Source organism: Amblyomma mixtum, chromosome 4, assembly GCF_055824585.1.
Source record: "Amblyomma mixtum isolate Tamu chromosome 4, ASM5582458v1, whole genome shotgun sequence".
Lineage (NCBI taxonomy): Eukaryota > Metazoa > Arthropoda > Arachnida > Ixodida > Ixodidae > Amblyomma > Amblyomma mixtum.
Genome location: NC_143015.1, coordinates 152,943,441 through 152,964,260, shown reverse-complemented (window position 1 = coordinate 152,964,260; position 20,820 = coordinate 152,943,441). Strand labels below are relative to the sequence as shown.

General features: G+C 46.3%; 1 protein-coding gene across 1 annotated transcript in view; it reads left to right on the top strand.

The window, feature by feature from the left end:
* LOC149348819 (uncharacterized) overlaps window positions 1–20,820 on the top strand; it is a 23,290-nt gene extending 2,470 nt beyond the window's left edge. Inside the window, exons 3-9 of the mRNA XM_089588377.1 lie at window positions 2,622–2,742; window positions 3,310–3,445; window positions 10,708–13,398; window positions 14,701–14,909; window positions 15,768–15,833; window positions 17,895–18,020; window positions 19,419–20,820. Coding sequence (XP_089444503.1) covers window positions 2,622–2,742; window positions 3,310–3,445; window positions 10,708–10,788 — 338 coding nt within the window. The 3' untranslated portion in view covers window positions 10,789–13,398; window positions 14,701–14,909; window positions 15,768–15,833; window positions 17,895–18,020; window positions 19,419–20,820. The remainder of the gene's footprint in view (window positions 1–2,621; window positions 2,743–3,309; window positions 3,446–10,707; window positions 13,399–14,700; window positions 14,910–15,767; window positions 15,834–17,894; window positions 18,021–19,418) is intronic.

The window sequence follows — 20,820 nt, the reverse complement described above, 5'->3', positions numbered from 1 at the left end:
CCCGGCTCCCCCCCACATTTATGAACTCACTGCTGACGGTAGGAGGAGTCAGCCAATGCGGGGAATGTATATGAGGCAGTCCCGTGGCGGCTTGCCGTTCTGCCGTTGGCGGAGTGATACGTAGCGATAGGCGAAAGCAGAGAGTCCGCGTATATTTTTATTTCCGTGGGCCTAATTTGCAGCTTTGTTATCTCTGACTAGGTATTCATGAAAACTTAGAACACAAAATAAAGGTGAAAGCGAAGCTGCCACGCGACTGCAAGAAAGGCACTCCACGCGTTAGTTGACTCCTACCTTCAGCGGCAAGTTCAAGAAAAGGCGGAAGGCGGGACGTTCAATCCAATTTATATTAAAGAAATCGGTCACGCAGGACAATAAATCGAAGTTTCTAAGAATGCTGGGAACTTGTCGGTCGAGTTTTCGTCGTAAAAGGACGAGTTCAGATTCTTTAGTGCACCTTTAATAGCTTAAGTGTGGCAACGGAGTCTCCTTTATAAGGAAGCGCTGAACAACTGGTCAAGCGTCAAGAGTTTGTGGAGATTCATACAACTGATAGTCTACTCACTACTCAATCTCATACGAAGCGTTCTACCTGTGTGAACGTAAATGCTTCTGGCCACAGTGAAATGAACTCTCCAATTTGCAGATGGTTGTGTCAATAGATTTCCCCATTCGCGAGACAGACGATAGTTTAAACTGAAAAAGAAACTTTTGCAGTGAACTTTCAACAATGGTGAAATGCAAGTGTCACTAAAAACTGCAATTTTCTCGAGCTATTAACTGAGATAACGTGAAGACAGGTTTTCTTTCGCGGATCCCTGAGGCTAGTTAACGCCGCCTTTAGCTTCGAAATGGTGATCACGGAGTCATTCTGTAGGTTTTCTTCAGAAGCAGTTTTAATTTAGTGGCGGGAGAAAAAAAAAAAACCTGATTTCGAAACCTAGTAAGTATGGGCATTGGGCTGCCGAACAAACTAAAAAATTTCCAGAGAAAGCCGCGGAACAAAATCCAACTAAAAAAAAGAATTGCACTCAGGTATCTTCAAGTTTCCCATAACTGAGAATCGATTTTAAAGCTCCACACATTGGGTTGAGACTTTTGTGTGGGACGCCTGTACTACAGTTTTAATGTGCATGCTGTTAACTTGTCGTCGTATACAGCGGGATAAATATTTTGCACGATCTTTTACCCAACACGGGGAAAAGTTTTCAGCTATATGATGCTGTATGTCACGAGCGACCTGATGTACTCTCAAGTTTGAGGCAGTAGGAATTTCTTTTCTCCTTTTGAGTGGCTGTAGACACGAGGCACGTGTCTGCGGATATTTGGAGAAATAGATGCGTGTGTTGTTCTGAGACAGGCAATGGTTGTAGAAACTTTTAGGAGACTGTAAGGACTGTTGCCGCAGATTACGTCTCAGTAGGACCTGCGATGGAGGTGTGCACTCCGATGGAAGGAGAGCGAGTTGCAGTCTCCTGCAATTGCAGGTTTCTCTTTAGTATCAAAGCTTTTGAGAAAGAAATCCCTCCCTCCAAATTTGGATAATCACGAAGATGCTGAGAGCATCCCGAGCATATACGAAGGCGAGCGGAAAACAATTTTACACATAATTGTGCAGGTCGAGTTGGAAAGCTTGACAGAGCACCAGTTCGCCAGTGGGTTCTGTGAGATGCTTTTTCTTCGTTCCTCATCCTTGGTCATCTTGACTGGTTTTCGATGGATTGGCTCACTGGTTGGTTTGTGGACTGACGGAGTGATTGAGATTAATAGATTTATCGATTGATTGATTGAGAGATTGACTAATTTTGGACTAGTTTTCTTTTGAGCAGATTCACGAGCGACACCTTGCACAAGTTCGATCGATTGACTGATTTATTTATTGTATGGCTGGATGTTTGATTAATTAGCTGATTGATTGATTGATTGGCGGACTGGCGTATCGACTCACATTGACTGATTGACCTATCGATTGAATGACTGGTTGACTGACAGACTGATCGGTCGATTGACTTAATGACAGTCGCGTGGTGCCTGAGTGGTCATGGCGCTCGGCTGGCGACCCGAAAGACGCGGGACCGATCCCTGTCGCGACGGTCGAATTTCGATGGAGGCGAAATTCTAGAGGCCCGTGTACTGTACGATATCAGTACACGTTAGGGAAGCCCAGGTGATCGAAATTTCCGGAGCCCTCCACTACGGCGTCTCTCATAGCCTGAGTCGCTTTGGGACGTTAAGAACCCACAAACCATAAACCTCTTGATAGACAGCTTGATTGACAGATCATTTGATCGACTGATTGCATGGCACATTGAGTGACAGATTGATTGACTGATTTATATGTTTAGTTATTGGGAATTGGTGCATGCCGCTCACTGAAAACGATGTTTTGTGCGCTCACGAACACTCATTGCCTGTGTTACTCGAAGCGCGGAGTTTATGCTTTGTCAGCAATCGACTTTGAACAACTGCCGCTAGCTATGGTTCGATTAACCAAATCACCTCTACGAAGTGGCATGACAGGTCTGTAAGTCTACGAATGTTGCTACTTAACTAAGCCATGCATACGCGATTCTTCGTTGTGTGCGAGCGTTTGTTTGCGCGTGCATCCCTGTTTCAGGCAGAGGCTGAAAATGGCCACCGTGTCCCCCACGGGTTACGAGAAGCAGAAACCACCGAACAGCTGTCCACTGCTGAGCCAAGGTTACAGGGCCGGTGTACCTTGCGGCGGGTGTCCAGCGCTGGGTGAGGAGGACGCACGGTATATTCTTGCTTTGTTAGCATGATCTTAAACAGCAGACGAATGCTCAGTCCGGGGGATTTGTTCTGATTGTACCCTACAATCCTCGCATGTTCATTTTATCTCAGCCGTTGTCATTGTTTAAAGATTATTTTACGCACCGCTCTTATAGCTGTAGTCTAGCAGAAGAGTCGAATTTGTCAGTTTAAATTTATCAGCCGAGCCTCACGAAGGGATGCCCGTGTCCCGTTCGGACATGAGTGACCGCCGTGCTGCCATAGTTAGAGGAGCTGATCGCCGATTGTTTTAAAAGTGGTAATTTCACGTCAGCGCTGATAGTCAAAGGCGTTAATGATGTGGTGCTGCCCTTGCAAATCGTACTTCGCGGTTATCAACTGGCAACTCGGTGTATCATCCGTGGAGTCGCGAAGCTCGCTTTTCACTTAAAAATCCATATGTTTCTCGGGCAGAGTGCATTCTTCTAAGCATCAGATTTTGACATGGGTTCAGTCCTTGTCCACTTTGCCTTAAGGGCGCGGTCACGGCCATGCTATCCCGTTTTATTTGTGCAGTCTTTTCAACCCGGCCGTGTGCAATGCCTTCGTCGCGTCTGGCCTGGATGCCTGCAACCGGCTTCCCCGCAACGACGGGCCGAGCATCTTGACCTTAACGAGTCACTACATCGCCATCAAGTGGAGAGATGTTGCGGTGCGATGCCTTTTGTCTTGGTCGCAGGACAGAGTGGATACTAAAGAGCTCTTTAGAGATAAAAGGTCCGCAATTTGTTTCTTGATTGCCTACTCTAAGTGGCGCTATAATTGATACTATTTTATATACTATAATTGACCTGTGTTTCTCCATGGGTAGTTCCGCTCGCATTACTACCTTGAGTGGTGATTGCGAATGAGGCAAATCACAGTGGTTGCTATCCACCGATCCGACAGCCGTGTCTCATTCAGACGAACCTTAAACTGACACAGGGTTAGACAGGCGAGTTGACCACTCCAACCTTGGGTCAGCGCAGGCACGCGTTTCAATTATGACTGCTTGGAATCCACTCTTGAAGAGGTCGAGGAGGGGTGAGGGGATGAAATTAGTCCTACTGACGTCAGGCTTATTGCTGGTGTTGCTTCGGAGAAAAAAAAAGAGGCTGTGTAATTCCTGGAGAAAAGGAAAATTCGTTTGCGCCTTCGATGCTATACCAACCAGCTCAACTGTCGATTCTACTTCTGAGCAGCTGTCTGTGTGTGGACGGGTTTTTGCACCGAAGAGGGAGCATACCTAGAGCGTGCGAAGCTGCGGTACGCGTGCTCTTCGCTGTTGTAACGCAGGCCGCATCAATCCCATAGAATCGTCGCCTATAGGAATCTCAAAATTGCGTATTTTAAGGTGAGAATAAAGCGGATGGCAGAAACCAAATCGCCGGAGCCAAGCACCCGTATCTCGCACAGTGCTGCTTGTGACCTTTTCTCGTCCTTGCTCAAATTGGCTAGTTTTCGTCTGAAGCATATTCACCAGCGCCCGTTTCGAAACGTTCGATCGCTGGACTGATCGATTGATTTGATGGTTGGATGGTGGATTGATTGATTCATTCACATATTTCCTAAGTGATTGGTTGCTTGGTGGGGCGACTGAAAGACACTGATTAACTGATTGATATATTGATTGATAGATGCATTGAGTGCCTGGTTTTTCTCATTAGCAGATGCACAAGCGGCACGCTCTACATGTTCGATCCACTGACTGATTGATATATTGAACGGCTGGTTGATTTTTTGACTGATTGATTGCTTGATTGATCAATTAACTGACTGACATTGGCTGTTTGACGATTAACATTGACTGATTAATGATTGTTCGATCGACTCACTGATTGATTGACCGACTGACTGACTCATTGATTGATAGATTTATTGATCAGGAATCCCTGCATGCAGCTCACCGAAAGGAATTTTTGCGTTCTAACAGACGCTCAATGCCTGTGGTTCCAGAAATATGGAATTTTTGCTCTGGTATTGATAGAATTGTAACAAAAAACGGTACCGCTCCTTAGAGTAAACAAATATCCTCTATGCTATATGACACTGAAGGGCTGTTAGTCTACGCCTCGGCTGACTAGCCCTGCTATATGACGTAGTTCTTCATCGTTGTGTGCGAGTGATTGCTTACGTGTGCATCCATTTTTCAGGCAGAGGCTTAAAGTGGCCACCGTGTCCGCCACGGGCGAGCTCCAGTGCCAAAGCTGCTTTCTGGAGCAGCTGCTCGTTAGCATTGAAGCATTCGGCCCAATCCCGGCCATGGCGCCATGAATGGACTGCAGCGAACGTCCGGTGGTGCCACATCAACCCTACGTGTGTCGCACCCGCTGGGTGAGGAGGACACATGTTTTTTATTTCTATAGTAGGATCGCATCCACAGAGAGTATTTGTACTCGTTGTCTCGCACCTTCCTTGTAGTTTGTTATCCCACGCGCTGTCTTGAGCTTAAAGATTGTTTTATGTACTCGTTTAATAGCTCTAGTGTGCCAGTGGAGCTTTCGTATAAGGAAGCGGTGACAACATGTCACGCGTCAGAGAGTTGCGGAGATTCATAGACCACTCAGTCTACTAGCTACTCAATCTCATGAGAGACGTTGTTCCTGTGTGAACGTAAATGCTTTTGCCTACAGCGAAACTAACTCACTCCAATTTGCAGATTGCGTGTATCCAATAGATTTCCCGATTCGCAAGAAAAAGGCGCCAGTTTCAGTGAAAACGACGCTTATGTAGTTAAATCGCAACCAGGGAGATAGTATCTCCGGTAATGTTAAGACAGGCTTTCTCGCATGAATTCCTAAGGCTAGTTAAAACTACCATTAATTGGCTTCGAATCAGTGATTACGGAGTCCTATTCTAGGTTTTGTTCAGAAATTTTAATCCTAACTTTGTGGCCAGTAACTATAGGCACTGTGCTGGCGAACAAATTCGAACATGTCCAGAGAGATCCGCGGAACAGAATCCAACTGAAAACAAGAATTGCATTCAGCTATCTTCAAGGTTCCTATCACTGAGAATCGGTTTGAAAGCTCGACACATTGGGGCCGAACTTTTGGGTAGGACGCCTGTGCTGATGCTTCAATGTGCCTGCTGTGTGCTTGCCGTATACACGGGGCTAAATATTTCGAACGATTTCTTACGCAACAGGGGGAAAACGTTTCAGCCACATGACGCCGCATATCACGAGCGACCTTATCAACTCCCAAGTTTCATGAAGTAGGAATTTCCTTTCTGCTTTCGCGTGGTCCAACAAAAGGCACGTGCGTGTGGATATTTGGAGAAATTGGATGCACCTCTGGTTCGCAGACAGGTGACGGCTGCTGTAGACAATTATTGTAGGAGACTATAAGGACTGTGGGTAGCTGCAGATTACGTCACAGTAGGATCTGCGAAGGGTGTGCACTCTGATGGGAGCAGGGCGAGCTGCATTCTCCTGCAATCGGAAGTTCCTCATTAGAAGGCTTTCGGCAGAGAAACCCCCTCCCCCCCTCCTTCCAAAGTTGGATCGTTACTTTTATTTATTTATTTATTACAGTACCCACAGCGCCGTGAGGCATTACAGTGGGGGGTGTGAAGCGCAAACCACTGTTCTTTTCTTTGTTTTTGAACTGAAAATGTATTTTGTGTTGATGACTACTGCGAGCATCCTGAACATTGACGAAGGCGAGCCAGAAACAATATTAGGCTATTGTGCATGACATATTGCAAATCATAAGATAGCACTGGTTCGGCAGTCGGCTATGTGACATTCTTTTTGTTGACGTTCTTTCCTTGTCCTTGGTCAGTTTCACTGGTTTTCGAAGGATTGGATGATTGGTTCGTTGGCGGAGTGATGGATATAATTATATATTGATTTATTGGCAGCTTGTTTGATTTTTGTCTGGTTTTCTTTTAAGCAGATTTCCGGGCGACACATTGTACAAGTTCGATCGATTGACTGATTTATTTAGTGTATGGATGGATGTTTGAATAATTAGCTGATTGATTGGTTGGTTGGCGGAATGATGTACTGACTGATATTGACTGATTGCCCTGTCGATTGAATGATTGGTTGACTGACAGACTGATCGATCGATTGACATATAGACAGATTGATAGTCGCGTGGTGCCTCAGTGGTTATGGCGCTCGGCTGGTGACCCGAAAGATGCGGAACCGATTCCTGCCGCGGCTGTCGAATTTTGATGGAGGCGAAATTCTAGAGGCCCGTGTATGTGCGATATCAGTACACGTTAGAGAACCCCAGGTGATCGAAATTTCCGGAGCCCTTTACTACGGTTTCCCTCATAAGCTGAAATGCTTTGGGACGTTAAGCAGCCATAAACCGTAAACCTATTGATGGTCAGCGTGACTGATAGATTAGTTGATCGACTGATTAACTGACACATTGACTGATAGACAGATTGACTGATTTGTTCATTTAGTTATTGGGAATTGGTGTTTGCTAGAGGCCCGTGTACTTTGCGATATCAGTACACGTTGGAGAACCTCAGGTGATCGAAATTTCCAGAGCCCTTCCCTTCGGTATCCCTCATAAGCCGAGTTGCTTTGGGATGTTAAGCTCCCATAAACAGTAAAACTATTTATGGACAGCTTGACTGATAGATTAGTTGATCGACTGATTAACTGACACATTTACTGATAGACAGATTGACTGATTTGTTCATTTAGTTATTGGGAATCGGTGTTTGCAGCTGACTTCAAGAGGAGTTCTGTGCGCTAACAACCCCTCATTGCCTGTGGCTCAAGAATCGCGGAGTTTGAGCTCAGTCTGCGATCGACTTTGAACAAATGCCGGTAGCTAGTGTTAGATTAACCAAATCCCCTCGACTAAATAAATGGCATGTCAGGTATGATATCCTACGAATCTTGCTACTTAACTAAGCCATACATACGCGATTCTTCGTCGTTGCGTGCGATCGCTTGTTTGCGCGTGCATCCATGTTTCAGGCAGAGGCTGAAAATGGCCACCGTGTCCGACACGGGTTACGAGAAGCAGAAACCACCGAACAGCTGTCCACTGCTGAGCCAAGGCTACAGGGCCGGTGTACCTAGCGGCGGGTGTCCAGCGCTGGGTGAGGAGGACGCATGGTTTATTTTTGCTTTGTTAGTATGATCTTAAATATTAGACGAATGCTCAGTCCGGGGGATTTCTGCTGATTTTCACGCACACTCAATTGCGTGTTCATTTTATCCCATGCGTTGTCTTTGTTTAAAAGATATTTGATATACTCCTATTATAGCCGTAGTGTAGCAGAGGAGTTGAATTTTTCTGTTTTAATTCATCAGGCGATGCCCTGTTTGGGGCTTCTGTTCTGACTGTCCCGTAGCTTCCTTGTGTGCTCATTTTGTCCCATGCGTTGTCTTTGTTTAAAGATTATTTAATGTACCGCTCTTATAGCTGTAGTCTTTCAGAAGAGTTGAATTTCTCTGTTTTAATTCATCAGCCGAGTCTCACTAAGAGGCGCCCGTGTGCCGTTCGGAAATGAGTGACCACCGTGCGGCCATGGTTACTGGAGCTGATCGCCGATTGTTTTACAAGTGTTAATTTCACGTCAACGCTGACAGTCCAAAGCGTTAGTGATGTGCTGCTGCTCTTGCAAATCGTACATTGAGGTATGAACTGGCAGCTCGGTCTACCATCTGTGGAGTCGCGATGCTCACATTTCGCTTCTGGTCCGGTATTGTTTTCTGGTATGGGGAAGCACAACATTTACAAATTTACAACAGATTCACATGCTAAAAAGAAAGCAGTTTGCCTTACGCAGGGGTAGATCCTTATGCACACACTAGAAGCCTGTTTATGCAATTCAAAGTACTTTCTGTGCATCGGCTCTATTCTTATATTTTAGGCAAAAGATATAAACAGGATGTCCAAAACAATGAGGTCCTCATTCAAACCATATAAAGTCTAAGTTTAAGAGAAGGTAGATCTACATCGCGGTCACCTGAAATTTGGAAAATTCCATTCATACGCACAACCATCAGCCGTCAAATGCTCGAATATTCACTTCCAACCTGGTTAAATTATCTCCATAAACACGATATAAATATCCAAAGTGTTAGCAACCAAACTCTGAAGTATTTTTTTAAGCAACAAGAGTGATGGCTATGCTCGCTACAATTGTATAATGATGTTTTTCTTTTCTCAGGTGTATTATGCTGGTTTTGATGTGATGGGGATATCTTATTGTTGTGTAAAATGCGATTTTTTCTTTTCAGACAAGTAGGTCTTGACTCACTTTCTATGTGTATATGTTCTCGTGACTATGCTGCTATACATGTAAATGTGAAACTGCTGTATGCCTTGTAAATGTGGGCTCGAACCACGTCAAGTGATATCTTTTCACTTTTGTTCGAGTCCCTTTCCGCCTCGACGGAATAAAGTTCAATTTCAAAAATCCATATGCTACTCGGGCATAGTGCATTCTTCTAAGGATCAGATTATGACAAGGGTTCAGGCCTTGTCCACTTTGCTTGAAGCGCGCGGTCACTGCCATGCTATCCCGTTTTACTTGTGCAGTGTTTTCAGCCAGGCCGTGTGCAATGCCTTCGTCGCGTCTGGCCCGGATGCCTGCACCCCGTTTCCCCGCAGCAAAGGGCCGAGCATCTGGACCGCAACCAGTCACTTCATCGCCATCAACTGGAGAGACGTTGCGGTGCGATGCCTTTTGCCTTTATCGCAGGACGCAGTGCATACTAAAGATCTCTTTACAGATTAAATTCCCACACTTACTTTCTTCATTCCCTGTTATAATTGACGCTAAACGGATATACTTCGGCGCCTATCGGTTAGACTGTCCTAACGAGGCTAGAGCATTTCTGATTGCTTTGTAACTTCCGGAAGCCCGAAATTGCTGTGTTTTTTTTTTGTTGCTTTTTCGGTGTCAGGGATTTCAGTTGCCGCTAGAAATTTTCGACGTGCTTGTTCATGTTTTGAGCTAAGTATTTCCCACTGGGTAGTTTCGCTCCATTAGTAGCTTGAATGGCGATTGCGAATGAGGGAAATCACACTGATTGCTATCCACCGATTCGAACCATAAACTCGCACAGGGGTAGGCAGGCTAGCTGGCCACTCTAACGTTGTGTCAGCGCAGGCACGCTTTTCGTTTATGGCTGTTTGGAATCCACTCTTGAAATTGGGCCGAGGAGGACGGAGGGGAGGAGCTTGGTCCTTCTTACTGTAGTCTTTTTGCTGATGCTGCTTCGGAGAAAAAAAGAGAGGCAGTCTAGTTCTTGGATATAAGAAAAATTCGTTTACGCCTACTTTTTTTTCTCGCCCTCGCTCAATTTTACTAGCATTGTCACCAGCGCCAGTTTCTAGAATTTGGATCGATGGACTGGTTGATTGATTGATTGATTGATTGATTTGATCGTTGGATGGAGGATTGAGTGATCAATTAACAGATTTTCTGACATTCGTTGGTTGATGGAGTGACTGAAAGCCACTGATTGATTAACAAACTGATATATTTATTGATAGATGTATTAAGTGATTGGTTTTCCTTAATAGCAGATGCGCAAGCGGCACTCTACAAGTTCAGTCGGTCCATTGATTGGTTGATCAACTGAGTGACTGACCTTGGCTGTTTGACAATTGACTTTGACTTGAAGATTGATGGACAGATTGACGCATTGATTGACCGGATGACTGGCTGATTGGTTTTGGGACTCGGTGCATGCCGCTCAAAGAAAGCAGAGTTTTGTGGGCTAGCAGACGCTCGTTGCCTGTGGTTCAAAAAGTATAGAATTTATACTCATGTATTGATAGAGTTGTAGCAAATACTGGTACGTGGCCTTATATTAACCAAATCCCCTCTATACTGTACGACAGTGAAGGGCTGTTAGTCTACGCCTCGGCTGACTAACCCTGCTATATGACGTAGTTCTTCATCGTTGTGTGCGAGCGCTTGTTTGCGTGTGCATCCATGTTTCAGGCAGAGGCTGAAAGTGGCCACCGTGTCCGCCACGGGGGAGCTCCGGCGGCAAAACTGCTTTCTGGGGCCGCTGGCGGGTAGCGTTGAAGCAGGCGCCGGACCCCAGTCCACTGCGGAGCCAGGTTGTAGGGCAGATGTATGCCCAGCCGTGGCACCATGAATCAACAGAAGCCAACGTGCGGTGGTTCCGTACGTGTAAACCCTGCGTCTGTTGCAGGCGCTGGGTAAGGAGTACGCACGGTTTTTTTTTTCCTTTTGTAGGAACGTAACCACAAAGGGTATTTGATCTGGTTGTCTCGCATCTTCCTTGTAGGTTGGTTATCCCACGCGTGGTCTTGAGCATAAAGGTTGTTCTATGTACTCGTTTTATAGCTCTAGTGTGGCGGTGGAGCTTTCTTATAAGAAAGTGGTAACAACGTGTAACGCATCGACTAGTTTGCGGAGATTCATAGACCGCTTAGTTTCATGACTACTCAATGTCATGCGAAATGCTGTTCCTGTGTGAACGTAAATGCTTCTGCCCACAGTGAAACAGACTCACTCCAATTTGCAGATTGCGTGTATCCATACAGATTTCCCGATTCGCAAGACAAAGGCGCCAGTTTCATTGAAAACGACGCTTATGCCGTAAACTCTCAACCAGCGAAATGCAAGTGTCACCCCAACCCGCCATTTTCTCGAGCTACAAACTCCGGTAACGTTGACATGTTTTCCCGCATGGATCACTGAGCCTAGTTAACATGCCTTTTGCTTCGAAATGATCACGGATTCTTTTTCTAGGTTTTGTTCAGAAGTTTTAATTTAGTGGCGAGGGAAAAAAAATCTGATTTGGGACTCTAATCTTCTGGGTAGTAACTATGTACATTCTGCTTCCCAACAAGCGCAAAAATTTCCAGAGAAAGCCACATATGAAAATCCAACTGATAACAAGAACTGCATTCAGTGATCTTGAAGCTTCCTACAACTGAGAATCGGTTTGAAAGCTCGACACATTGCACTAAGACTTTTGGGTAGGACGCCTGTGCCGCTGCTTTAATGTGCCTGCTGTTTACTTGTCGTATACGGCGGGCTGAATATTTTCCATGATTTCTTACCCAACAGGGGGAAAGTTTTCAGCTACGTGACGCTGCATATCACCAGTGACCTTATCAACTCCAAAGTTTGCTGCTGTAGGAATTTTCTTTCAGCTGTGAAGTGGCTTCCTAGAAAAGGCTCGTGTGTGCGGATATTTGGATAGATAGGATGCACGTGTTGGCTGGAGGAAGGCGGCGGCGAAAACAGGAAATTGTAGGCGACTGCAAGGACTGTGTTTTTTTTGCCACTGCTTGCTTCTCAGTAGGACCTGCGAAGGGGGTGGGAACTCCGATGGAAGCAGGGCGAGTTGCATTCTCCTGGAATCTGATGTTTCGCATTAGTACCAATTCTTTCTGCAAAGATACCCCCTCCCCCCTTCTTCCAAGTTGGATCATTACGAAGATGCTGAGAGCATTCAGAACATCGACGAAGGCGAGCCAGAATCAATATTACGCTATTGTGCATGACTTATTGCAAAGCAGAAGAGAACACTGGTTCGGCAGTCGGCTCTTTTTTTGACGTTCTTTCCTCGTCCTTGGTCAGTTAGAGTGATTTTCGATGGATTGGCTGATTGGCGTACTTACTGACTGGGGTTGAATAATGGATTTAGGTTTGAGTAGTTTTATTTTAAGCAGATTCACGAGCGACACCTTGTAAAAGTTCGATCTACTGACCAATTTATTCATTGTATGGCTGGATGTTTGAATAATTGGCTGACTGATTGATTGGTTGGCTGACGGACTAGTGAACTGAATAATATTGACTGAGTAGCCCATCAATAGACTGATTCATTGATTGAGAGGTTGTTCGCTCGATTTACTTAATGACAGATTGATAGCCGCTTGGTGGCTAATCGATTATGGCGCTCGGCTGCTGACCCGAAAGACACGGGTTCGATTCCGGCCGCGGCGGCAGAATTTCGATGGAGGTGAAATCTTAGAGGCCCATGTACTGTGGGATATCAGTACAGGTTAAAGAACCCTAGGTGGTTAGACTCCTAGCCTTTCACTACGGTATTCCTCATAGCCTGAGTTGCTTTGGGACGTAAACCTCTCTAAACCATAAACAGCTTGATTGATAGATTGATCGACTGACTGACTGACAATTTGATTGATAGATTGATAGATTGATAGATTGATTGAATGATTTATTTTTATTTAGTTATTGGGAAATGGTGCACGCCACTCACAAGCGCTGTTCGTTATCAAACACTCATTGCCTGTGGTTCTAGAAGGAATGAATTTATGTTCAGCCAGCGATCGACTTAGATCAAATACCGGTACCTGGGGTAAGATTAACCAAATTACTTCTTTAAATGACAGTGCACGTCTGTGAGTCTACGTATCAGGCTGCCTAACTGAGCCATACATACGCGATTCTTCATATGGTTGCGTGCGAGCGTTTGTTTGCCCGTGCATCCATGTTTCAGGCAGAGGCTGAAAATGGCCGCCGTGTCCACCACGGGTGAGAAGAGCTGGCCATACGCCGAGCGAACCTCTGTCCACTGCTGAGCCCAGGCTCTACAGCCAGTGTACAGCCTGGGTAGCACCATGAATGGGCAGCAGTCGGCGTGCGCTCCCTCCGCATCGGCCGTGCTGCGCCACAGGCAAGGGCTGGGTGAGGAAGCTGCGTGTTTTGTTTTTTTCACTTTACTATGACTGTAAATGCATATGGTTGCACAGTTTTTAGACTTTGTTCCGGCTGTCCCGTTCCTGCTTCGCATCAGTTAATGAGAAAGCATTCGATGTTCCATTGAGCCACGAACCCAGCGCGGACACCAAAGTGGCGACTCAAACCTTGTGTCGTCGCAGGGTCAGCCTGTAGATAGATAGCTGAAGCTGGTCAATAAATGACAGTTAATAGATGATAGCCAATGATGCCTGAAAGATAATTTGTAGGCAATGAGTACTGATTAGTTTAACTAAGCAAAATTAACATTTATAGAAAAATAGCCGCCGCAGTGGCTCAGTGGTTATGGTGCTCGGCTGCTGACCCGAAAGACGCGGGTTCGATCCCGGCCGTGTCGGTGGAATTTCTTTGGAGGAAAAATTCTAGAGGCCCGTGTACTATGCGGTGACAGTGCACGTTAAAGAACCCCAGGTCGTCGAAATTTCCGGAGCCCTCCACTACGGCGTCTCTCATAGCCTTAGTCGCTTTGGGACGTTAAGCCCCATAAACCCTAAACCCCCCTAAACATTTATAGAAAATATGCAGTAATTAGTAATTAGTGGCACCCCAATTATTAGTTCATCATCGTCTTCCTGGCTACGTCCACTGGAGGAAGGAGGCCTCTCCCATACCTCTCCAATTGAACCTGTGCTGTGCCATTACGGCCCCCTTGTACCCACGCTTTCCCTCTTTTGGAGTCCAGTCTTTTATCCTTAAAGGTGCACTGAACAGGAATGTGAACTTGTCTTTTTGCCGCGAGAACTCGACCTACACTTTGCGATCATTTTTTGAAACTTCGAATTATTGTCCTGTGCGGCCGATTTCCCTAATTTAAATCGGATTAAACGTCTCGGCTCCCGCCTGTTTTGAACTCACCGCGGACGGTAGGAGGGGTCGAACAACCTTTCAACCAATCCCGTGGCGGCTTCCCTCTCTTCCATCGGCGGAGTGATACGTAGTGATCGGCGAAAGCAGAGCGTCCACGCACATTTTTATTTCCGTGCACATTTTTATTCCCACGCGTTAGTTGACTCCTCGGATCTTCCGCGGAGAGTTAAAGAAATAACGAGAGCCGGGACTTTTAATCTGATTTAGTTTAGGGAAATCGTCCGCACAGGACAATAATTCAAGGATTCTAAGAATGCTCTTAACGTGTAGATCTAGTTCCCGCGGGGAAAATACGAGTTCAGATTCCTATTTAGAGTACCTTTAACGACCATCAGTTATCTTGTCTTCTCTCTTGGTTCCGAGGCCCAAGGATGTCTGCCATGGAGCACGGTGGTGGCGGCTATGTTCCGGCGCCTTTTGCTGCGGCCAACCGAACCATAGGCCGAGGCCGAGGTCGTGGCCGGGTGTCAGGCACAACAGCGCCAGTCCTCGGTGTGACATCCCGGCAACCGCTCGGCGAGGAGCTGAGGCTGCTGTCAACGCAAGATTCTGCAGCTGCGACAGTTCCCCAGGTACCCCACTCATCATTCGAAGCACTAAGCAAAGAAGGTTGCCGAGCTTATGAAGCAGTTTCATGGACAGAAGTTTACACTCACTTTCTGTACTGCAGCTGTATATAATGCTGCTGAATTGTACAGTTTGTAAAGCAGTGAAAGGACCAGTGCATTATTTTACTTTGTCAGCAAATACGGCGATGAGGTGGAACCAGTGGATTTCGGAAGTTAGGGTCTACTTGGTGTTACCCAGAGGTGTCGGACCTCAGCCAGCACATAGCAAATAGAACGTCCTCACTTCAGCTTATTCACAAACAGCTCTTTGAAAATTTCGAAGTGTGAAGAGCTAGGTTATCCACACAGGAGTGAGGGTGAGATAAGGAAGTTTGAGCGGATAAAATGACCGCGACTGACACAGGGCACGATTGATAGAAGACCAGCGCTCGTATTATCTTGTTGGTTCTGTTGTCTTCTTATTCGAGATGCCCCGCCGCGGTGGTTCAGTGGTTACGGCCCTCGGGTGCTGACCCGAAAGAGGCGGGTTCGATTCCGGCCACGGCGGCCGAATTTCGATGAAAGCGAAATTCTAGAGGCCCGTGGACTGTGCGATGTCAGTGCACGTTAAAAAACCCCAGGTGGTCGAAATTTGCGGAGGCCTTCATTACGGCGTCCATCATTGCCTGAGTTGCTTTGGGACGTTAAACCCCAATAAACCGAATCCATCAGTTATCTTGCTTTCACATTAAATGCCCTCGCCAAGCCCATTTCTTTTTTTCGCTTTTGATCAAGATATTAACCCACGTTTGTTCTCTCACCAACTCTGCCCTGTGTCTTAGGAATCGCTTAACGTTACGCCTATCATTTTCCTTTCCGTAGGTCTCTGCCTGGTCCTCGGATTGAGCGTGAACCCTTTTCGTTAGCCTCCAGGTTTCTGCCCCATAGGTGAGTACCGGTAAAATACAGCCGTTTTATACTTTTCTCTTGAGGGATATCGGTAAACTACCATTCATGATCTCACGGAACTGGCCAAATGCACTTCATCCCATTCTTATATACCTCTAGTTATTTTCACTGGTCATTCGGATCTGCCTTCGCTTTCTGTCCTAAATCGACATTTTTATTACCAACTCAAACGCGTCGCCACCGATTGTAAACTGCAGCTTTTTTCGAATTCTGTTTCTTCATATTAACTTTTCTACCCACCGTTCAGCTCTGACTGTCGTAATGCATTGAGCATGCGTTGCAGTTGATTTCCTGAGCGACTTAGCGAGCGAATCGGAAGTTGCTGAGGTATTCTCCTTTAACTGTTTCCCCCAACAACTCACAATACAAGCCTCTGGATACCTCTTGTAAACAGGTGGTGAATAGCATTAGAGAGACCATGTGTTCCTGCTTGACATCCTTACTGACTTTATGTATGAAGAACTATGGCGGCTGTGGAGCCATTCATTTCCAGTACACTGATGGATACGAATTTTTCACATCGCACATCAATGGCACGTAAGGATTTTAAGTGCGTCCGGTAACTTTTACTGGTAAGATTACTGGATAATGTCGATGAATTTTTATGGCACCAGGGCAACTTTGGCCAAGGAGTGCCATGTCACTAGGTATTTCAGTCCGCTTAGTGTCACTGATGAAAAATCTCTTTGCCATGAATTATATCCCAAGAAAACCGAGCACCAGGCCGAGGGAAGCTTGTACCCGTTGTAATACCGGTAGCTATCGTGCGGTACTGGGGATCCAGCACCACACCCACTCTATTCAAGGCAGTTAAATATTGCTTTCTGTACTCCTTTAATACCACTGGTGTGACAGCGGAATTGTGTTCATAAGTAAGGGCTTACATCATGGCCAAGCGTGAGGAATTTATTGACATCTGTAGAATGCGCGGTTCATAATCAATCTGATGCGAAATGTTGCACCTGTGTGAACATGCATTCTTCGCGTCACGGTCACATGAACACACGTCAGTTTGAAGACAGCCTGTACTAGTAATTTCCCCATTCGGAATACAAAGACGCCACTTCCACAGAAAACGGGGCTTTTGCCAGAAACTCTCAGCAAATAGAGTTGGCCACTTTCGCGAGATACTGAGGTGACGTCAGGGCAGGTTTTCCGCTCGGATCCCTGAGGCCAGGCTACATCGCCATTGGCTTCGAAACGGTGATCGCGGAGTCCCTTTCTAGCTTTTAATGCGTTGGCATTAGAGCGGTCAATGTAAGCATAATTGGCGACCACCGCCTGCAAGTAGCCAGTGCGCACTGGGCTTTACGAACTACCTCAGCATGTACTTCCTCGGATATTACGCACCTCGGCATGCCACCTCGAATATAACGAACCCTAGTGTGTTCTACCGCATATACCGAACTTTCGCGTTCGCACCTGTTGGTGTTCTAACCTCGGATATAAGAAACCTTAGTGTATCACGTCGGATATAACGAGTTAAGATTGTCAACCACAAATATAATCAATGTTTGTCAACTAACGCATTCCAACGATCCATCGAGGATAACCTAAGAGTTTTTTTTATTCACGGCTATTATTCCAGTGACTGGGAAAACAAAAATCTAAGTTAATTTTGTGATCCTAATTTTTTCAGATACATATTGACCTTGTAGCCGTGGAATTAATTTTGAAGTAGAAAATTCAAATTCTCTTTGTAGCGGGCAATAGGCTTAGAGGCTCGTCGCGTTTAGTTGGGACTTATAGATGCAAGCGGACCATCACGACAACCGGAGGGGCTTGCCGCTCACTGAAAGAGGAGTTTTGTACGCTAACAAACACACATTGCGTGTGGTTCAAGAAGCGTGGAGTTTATGCTCAGTCAGCGATCGACTTTCAACAAATGCCGGTAGTTATGGTTAGATTAACCAAATCCCCTCTACTAAATGGCATGTCAGGTATAATATCCTACGAATCTTGCTACTTAACTGAGCAATACATACGCGATTCTTCATCGTTGTGTGCGAGCGTTTGTTTGCGCGTGCATCCATGTTTCAGGCAGAGGCTGAAAATGGCCACGGTGTCTAGCATGGGTTAATGAGGAGCAGAAACCACCGAACCGCTGTCCACTGCTGGGCCAAGGCTACACGGCTGGTGTACCTCGCGGCGGCTGTCCAGCGCTGGGTGAGGAGGACGCACGGTTTATTTTTGCTTTGTCAGTATGATCTTAAACAGCAGATGAAAGCTCAGCTGGAAGGATTTGTTACTGCCATGGTTACTGGAGCTGGGGTGGTATTCTCTCGGTGTCGCCTTTTGCGACACGTCGCATTAGGGCGGGGTCTAAAAAAGTGCGTACTGTTGCTCGAAGAAACGAAAAACGCCACCGGCACTTTCGGCGGCGGCGCTTTCATTCACTCCGAGAAGCGACAATTCACCACTGCTGATTCACTAGCAGCAGTAGTTTGGGATCTTTGATTAGTAGGTGTTAATTATTGCAGAGATGTTTTTTATTTCAAGCAGCATAATGTACGTACTACAGCCAATGGGTATTCACAATGCAAGACTGATGGCCCTCATTTCAATTTATCATTCGTTTTACGAACGCGAGGGCGGTTTAAGCCGTGATGAAAATGCCGCTTTTCATGTCGGTCTCTGAAACTATCAAGAATTTCTAGGGACCCTACTGAAACATGTGAACGACAACATGGAGGTGTTACTGTTCAGTTGTATGTTCGTAAAAGTCGTCACATTACTTTAAATTCTCTTTGGCTCGTGCGGACACTGTTTCAAGGCGCTAACGCGCATTAAAATGCCTTGAAGGGTCATGTAGCCGCTAGCGCAAGCGCTGCCAAGCCCATCTCGTCGCAATGGGCAACGTCTGCTTCGTCGTCTGTTTACGACGGTGCAAGGTAAGTTCGCTTGGCGAGCAGCACCTCGGCTCAGCAGACGGTAGCCACAGTGCTGTGCTGTTTGGCAGCCGGTAATGCCGCCGAAAAGATTCGTCGGTCAAAGCAGACGGGTCGCGATGTCCGCGGACACGCCGCTCTTCTTCACGGCTTAAAAACCAGGCAATAGAATGGGATCCATGGCGTCTAGTATCAATTTCCTAGCCCGTCATCCGCGCGATCCGCTTTAGCGCATTCCGTTGTTCGACAAAGCGTAGTGAATGAAGGCGACGTCACAGTGACGTAGCAGGAAGGCGGATGTGTTGTCGTCACGCCGCCATCACGGCGGCTCGAGGCAATCGGCGAAAAGCGAAGTGGACATGTCGCAAAAGGCGACACCGGGAGATCACCACCCCTGACCGCCGATTGTTTTAAAAGTGGTAATTTCACGTCAACGCTGACAGTCAAAGGCGTTAGTGATGTGTTGATGCTCTTGAAAATCGTACTTCGCGGTTATCAACTGGCAACTCAGTCTACCATCCGTGGAGTCGCGATGCTCGCTTTTCGCTTAAAAATCCATTTGCTGCTCGGGCATAGCGCATTATTCTAAAGATCAGACTGATACAAGGGCTCAGGCCTTGTACACTTTGCCTGAAGCGCGCGGTCACTACCATGCTATCCCGTTTTATTTCTGCAGTCTTTTCAGCCCGGCCGTGTGCAATCAACACCACCTAGACTTGGTGCAATGCCTTCGTCGCGTCTGGCCTGGATGCCTGCAACCGGCTTCCCCGCAACGACGGGCCGAGCATCTTGTCCTTAACGAGTCACTACATCGCCATCAAGTGGAGGGACGTTGCGGTGCGATGCCTTTTGTCTTGACCGCAGAACGCAGTGCATACTAAATAGCTCTTTACAGATTAAATTCCCACAGTTAGCCCCTAACTGTTAGACTGTCCTGACGAGGCTAGAGCACTTCTGATTGCTTTGTAACTTCCGGAAGCTGGAACTTGCTGTATTTTTTGTTGCTTTTTTGGTGTCAGGCATTTCAGTTACCGCTAGAAATTTTGGACGTGCTTGCTCATCTCTTGAGCTCAGTATTTCCCACTGGGTAGATTCGCTCTCATTATTCGCTTGAATGGCGATTTCGAGTGAGGGAAATCACACTGGTTGCTATCCATCGATCCGAACCATAAACTCGCACAGGGGTAGACAGGCTAGTTGCCCATTCTAACTTTGGGTGAGCGCAGGCACGCATTTCATTTATGGCTGTTTTGAATCCACTCTTGAAATGAGGCCGAGGAAGAGGGAGGGGAGGAGCTTGGTCCTGCTTACGGCAGTCTGTTCGCTGATGTGTCTTCGCAGAAAAAAACAGAGGCAGTGTAGTTCTTGGATAAAAGTAAAATTCGTTTACGCCTTCTTTTCTCGTCCTCGCTTAATTTTACTAGCATTGTCACCAGCGCCTGTTTCTAGAAGTTGGATCGATGGACTGATTGATTGATTTGATGGTTGGATGGTGCATTGATTGATCGATTAACAGATTTTCTGACTTATTCGTTTCTTGAGGGAGTGACTGAATAGCACTGATTTAGTAACAAATTCATATATCGATTGATAGATGTATTGAGTGACTATTTTCCTCTATAGTAGATGCTCAAGCGGCAATCTCTACAAGTTCAGTCGGTCCATTGATTCGTTGATCAACTGAGTGACTGACTGACATTGGCTGTTTGAGAATGGACATCGACTTAATGATTGATGGACAGATTGACTGATTTCTTGACCGGATGACTGGCTGATTGATTTATTGATTGGGAGTTTGTGTATGCCGCTCACTGAAAGCAGAGTTTTGTGGGCTAACAGGCGTTCGTGTCCTGTGGTTCTAGAAGTATGGAATTAATGCACAGGTATTGATAGAACCGGTAATTATCGGTACTCACCCATGGGGCAGAAACGTGGGGGCTAACAAAGAGGGTTCAACTTAAGTTGAGAACAATGCAGCGAGCTATGGAAAGGAAAATGATAGGTGTAACGTTAAGAGATCGGAAGCGGGCGGAGTGGGTGAGGGTACAAACGCGGGTTAGTGACATCCTAGTCCAAAT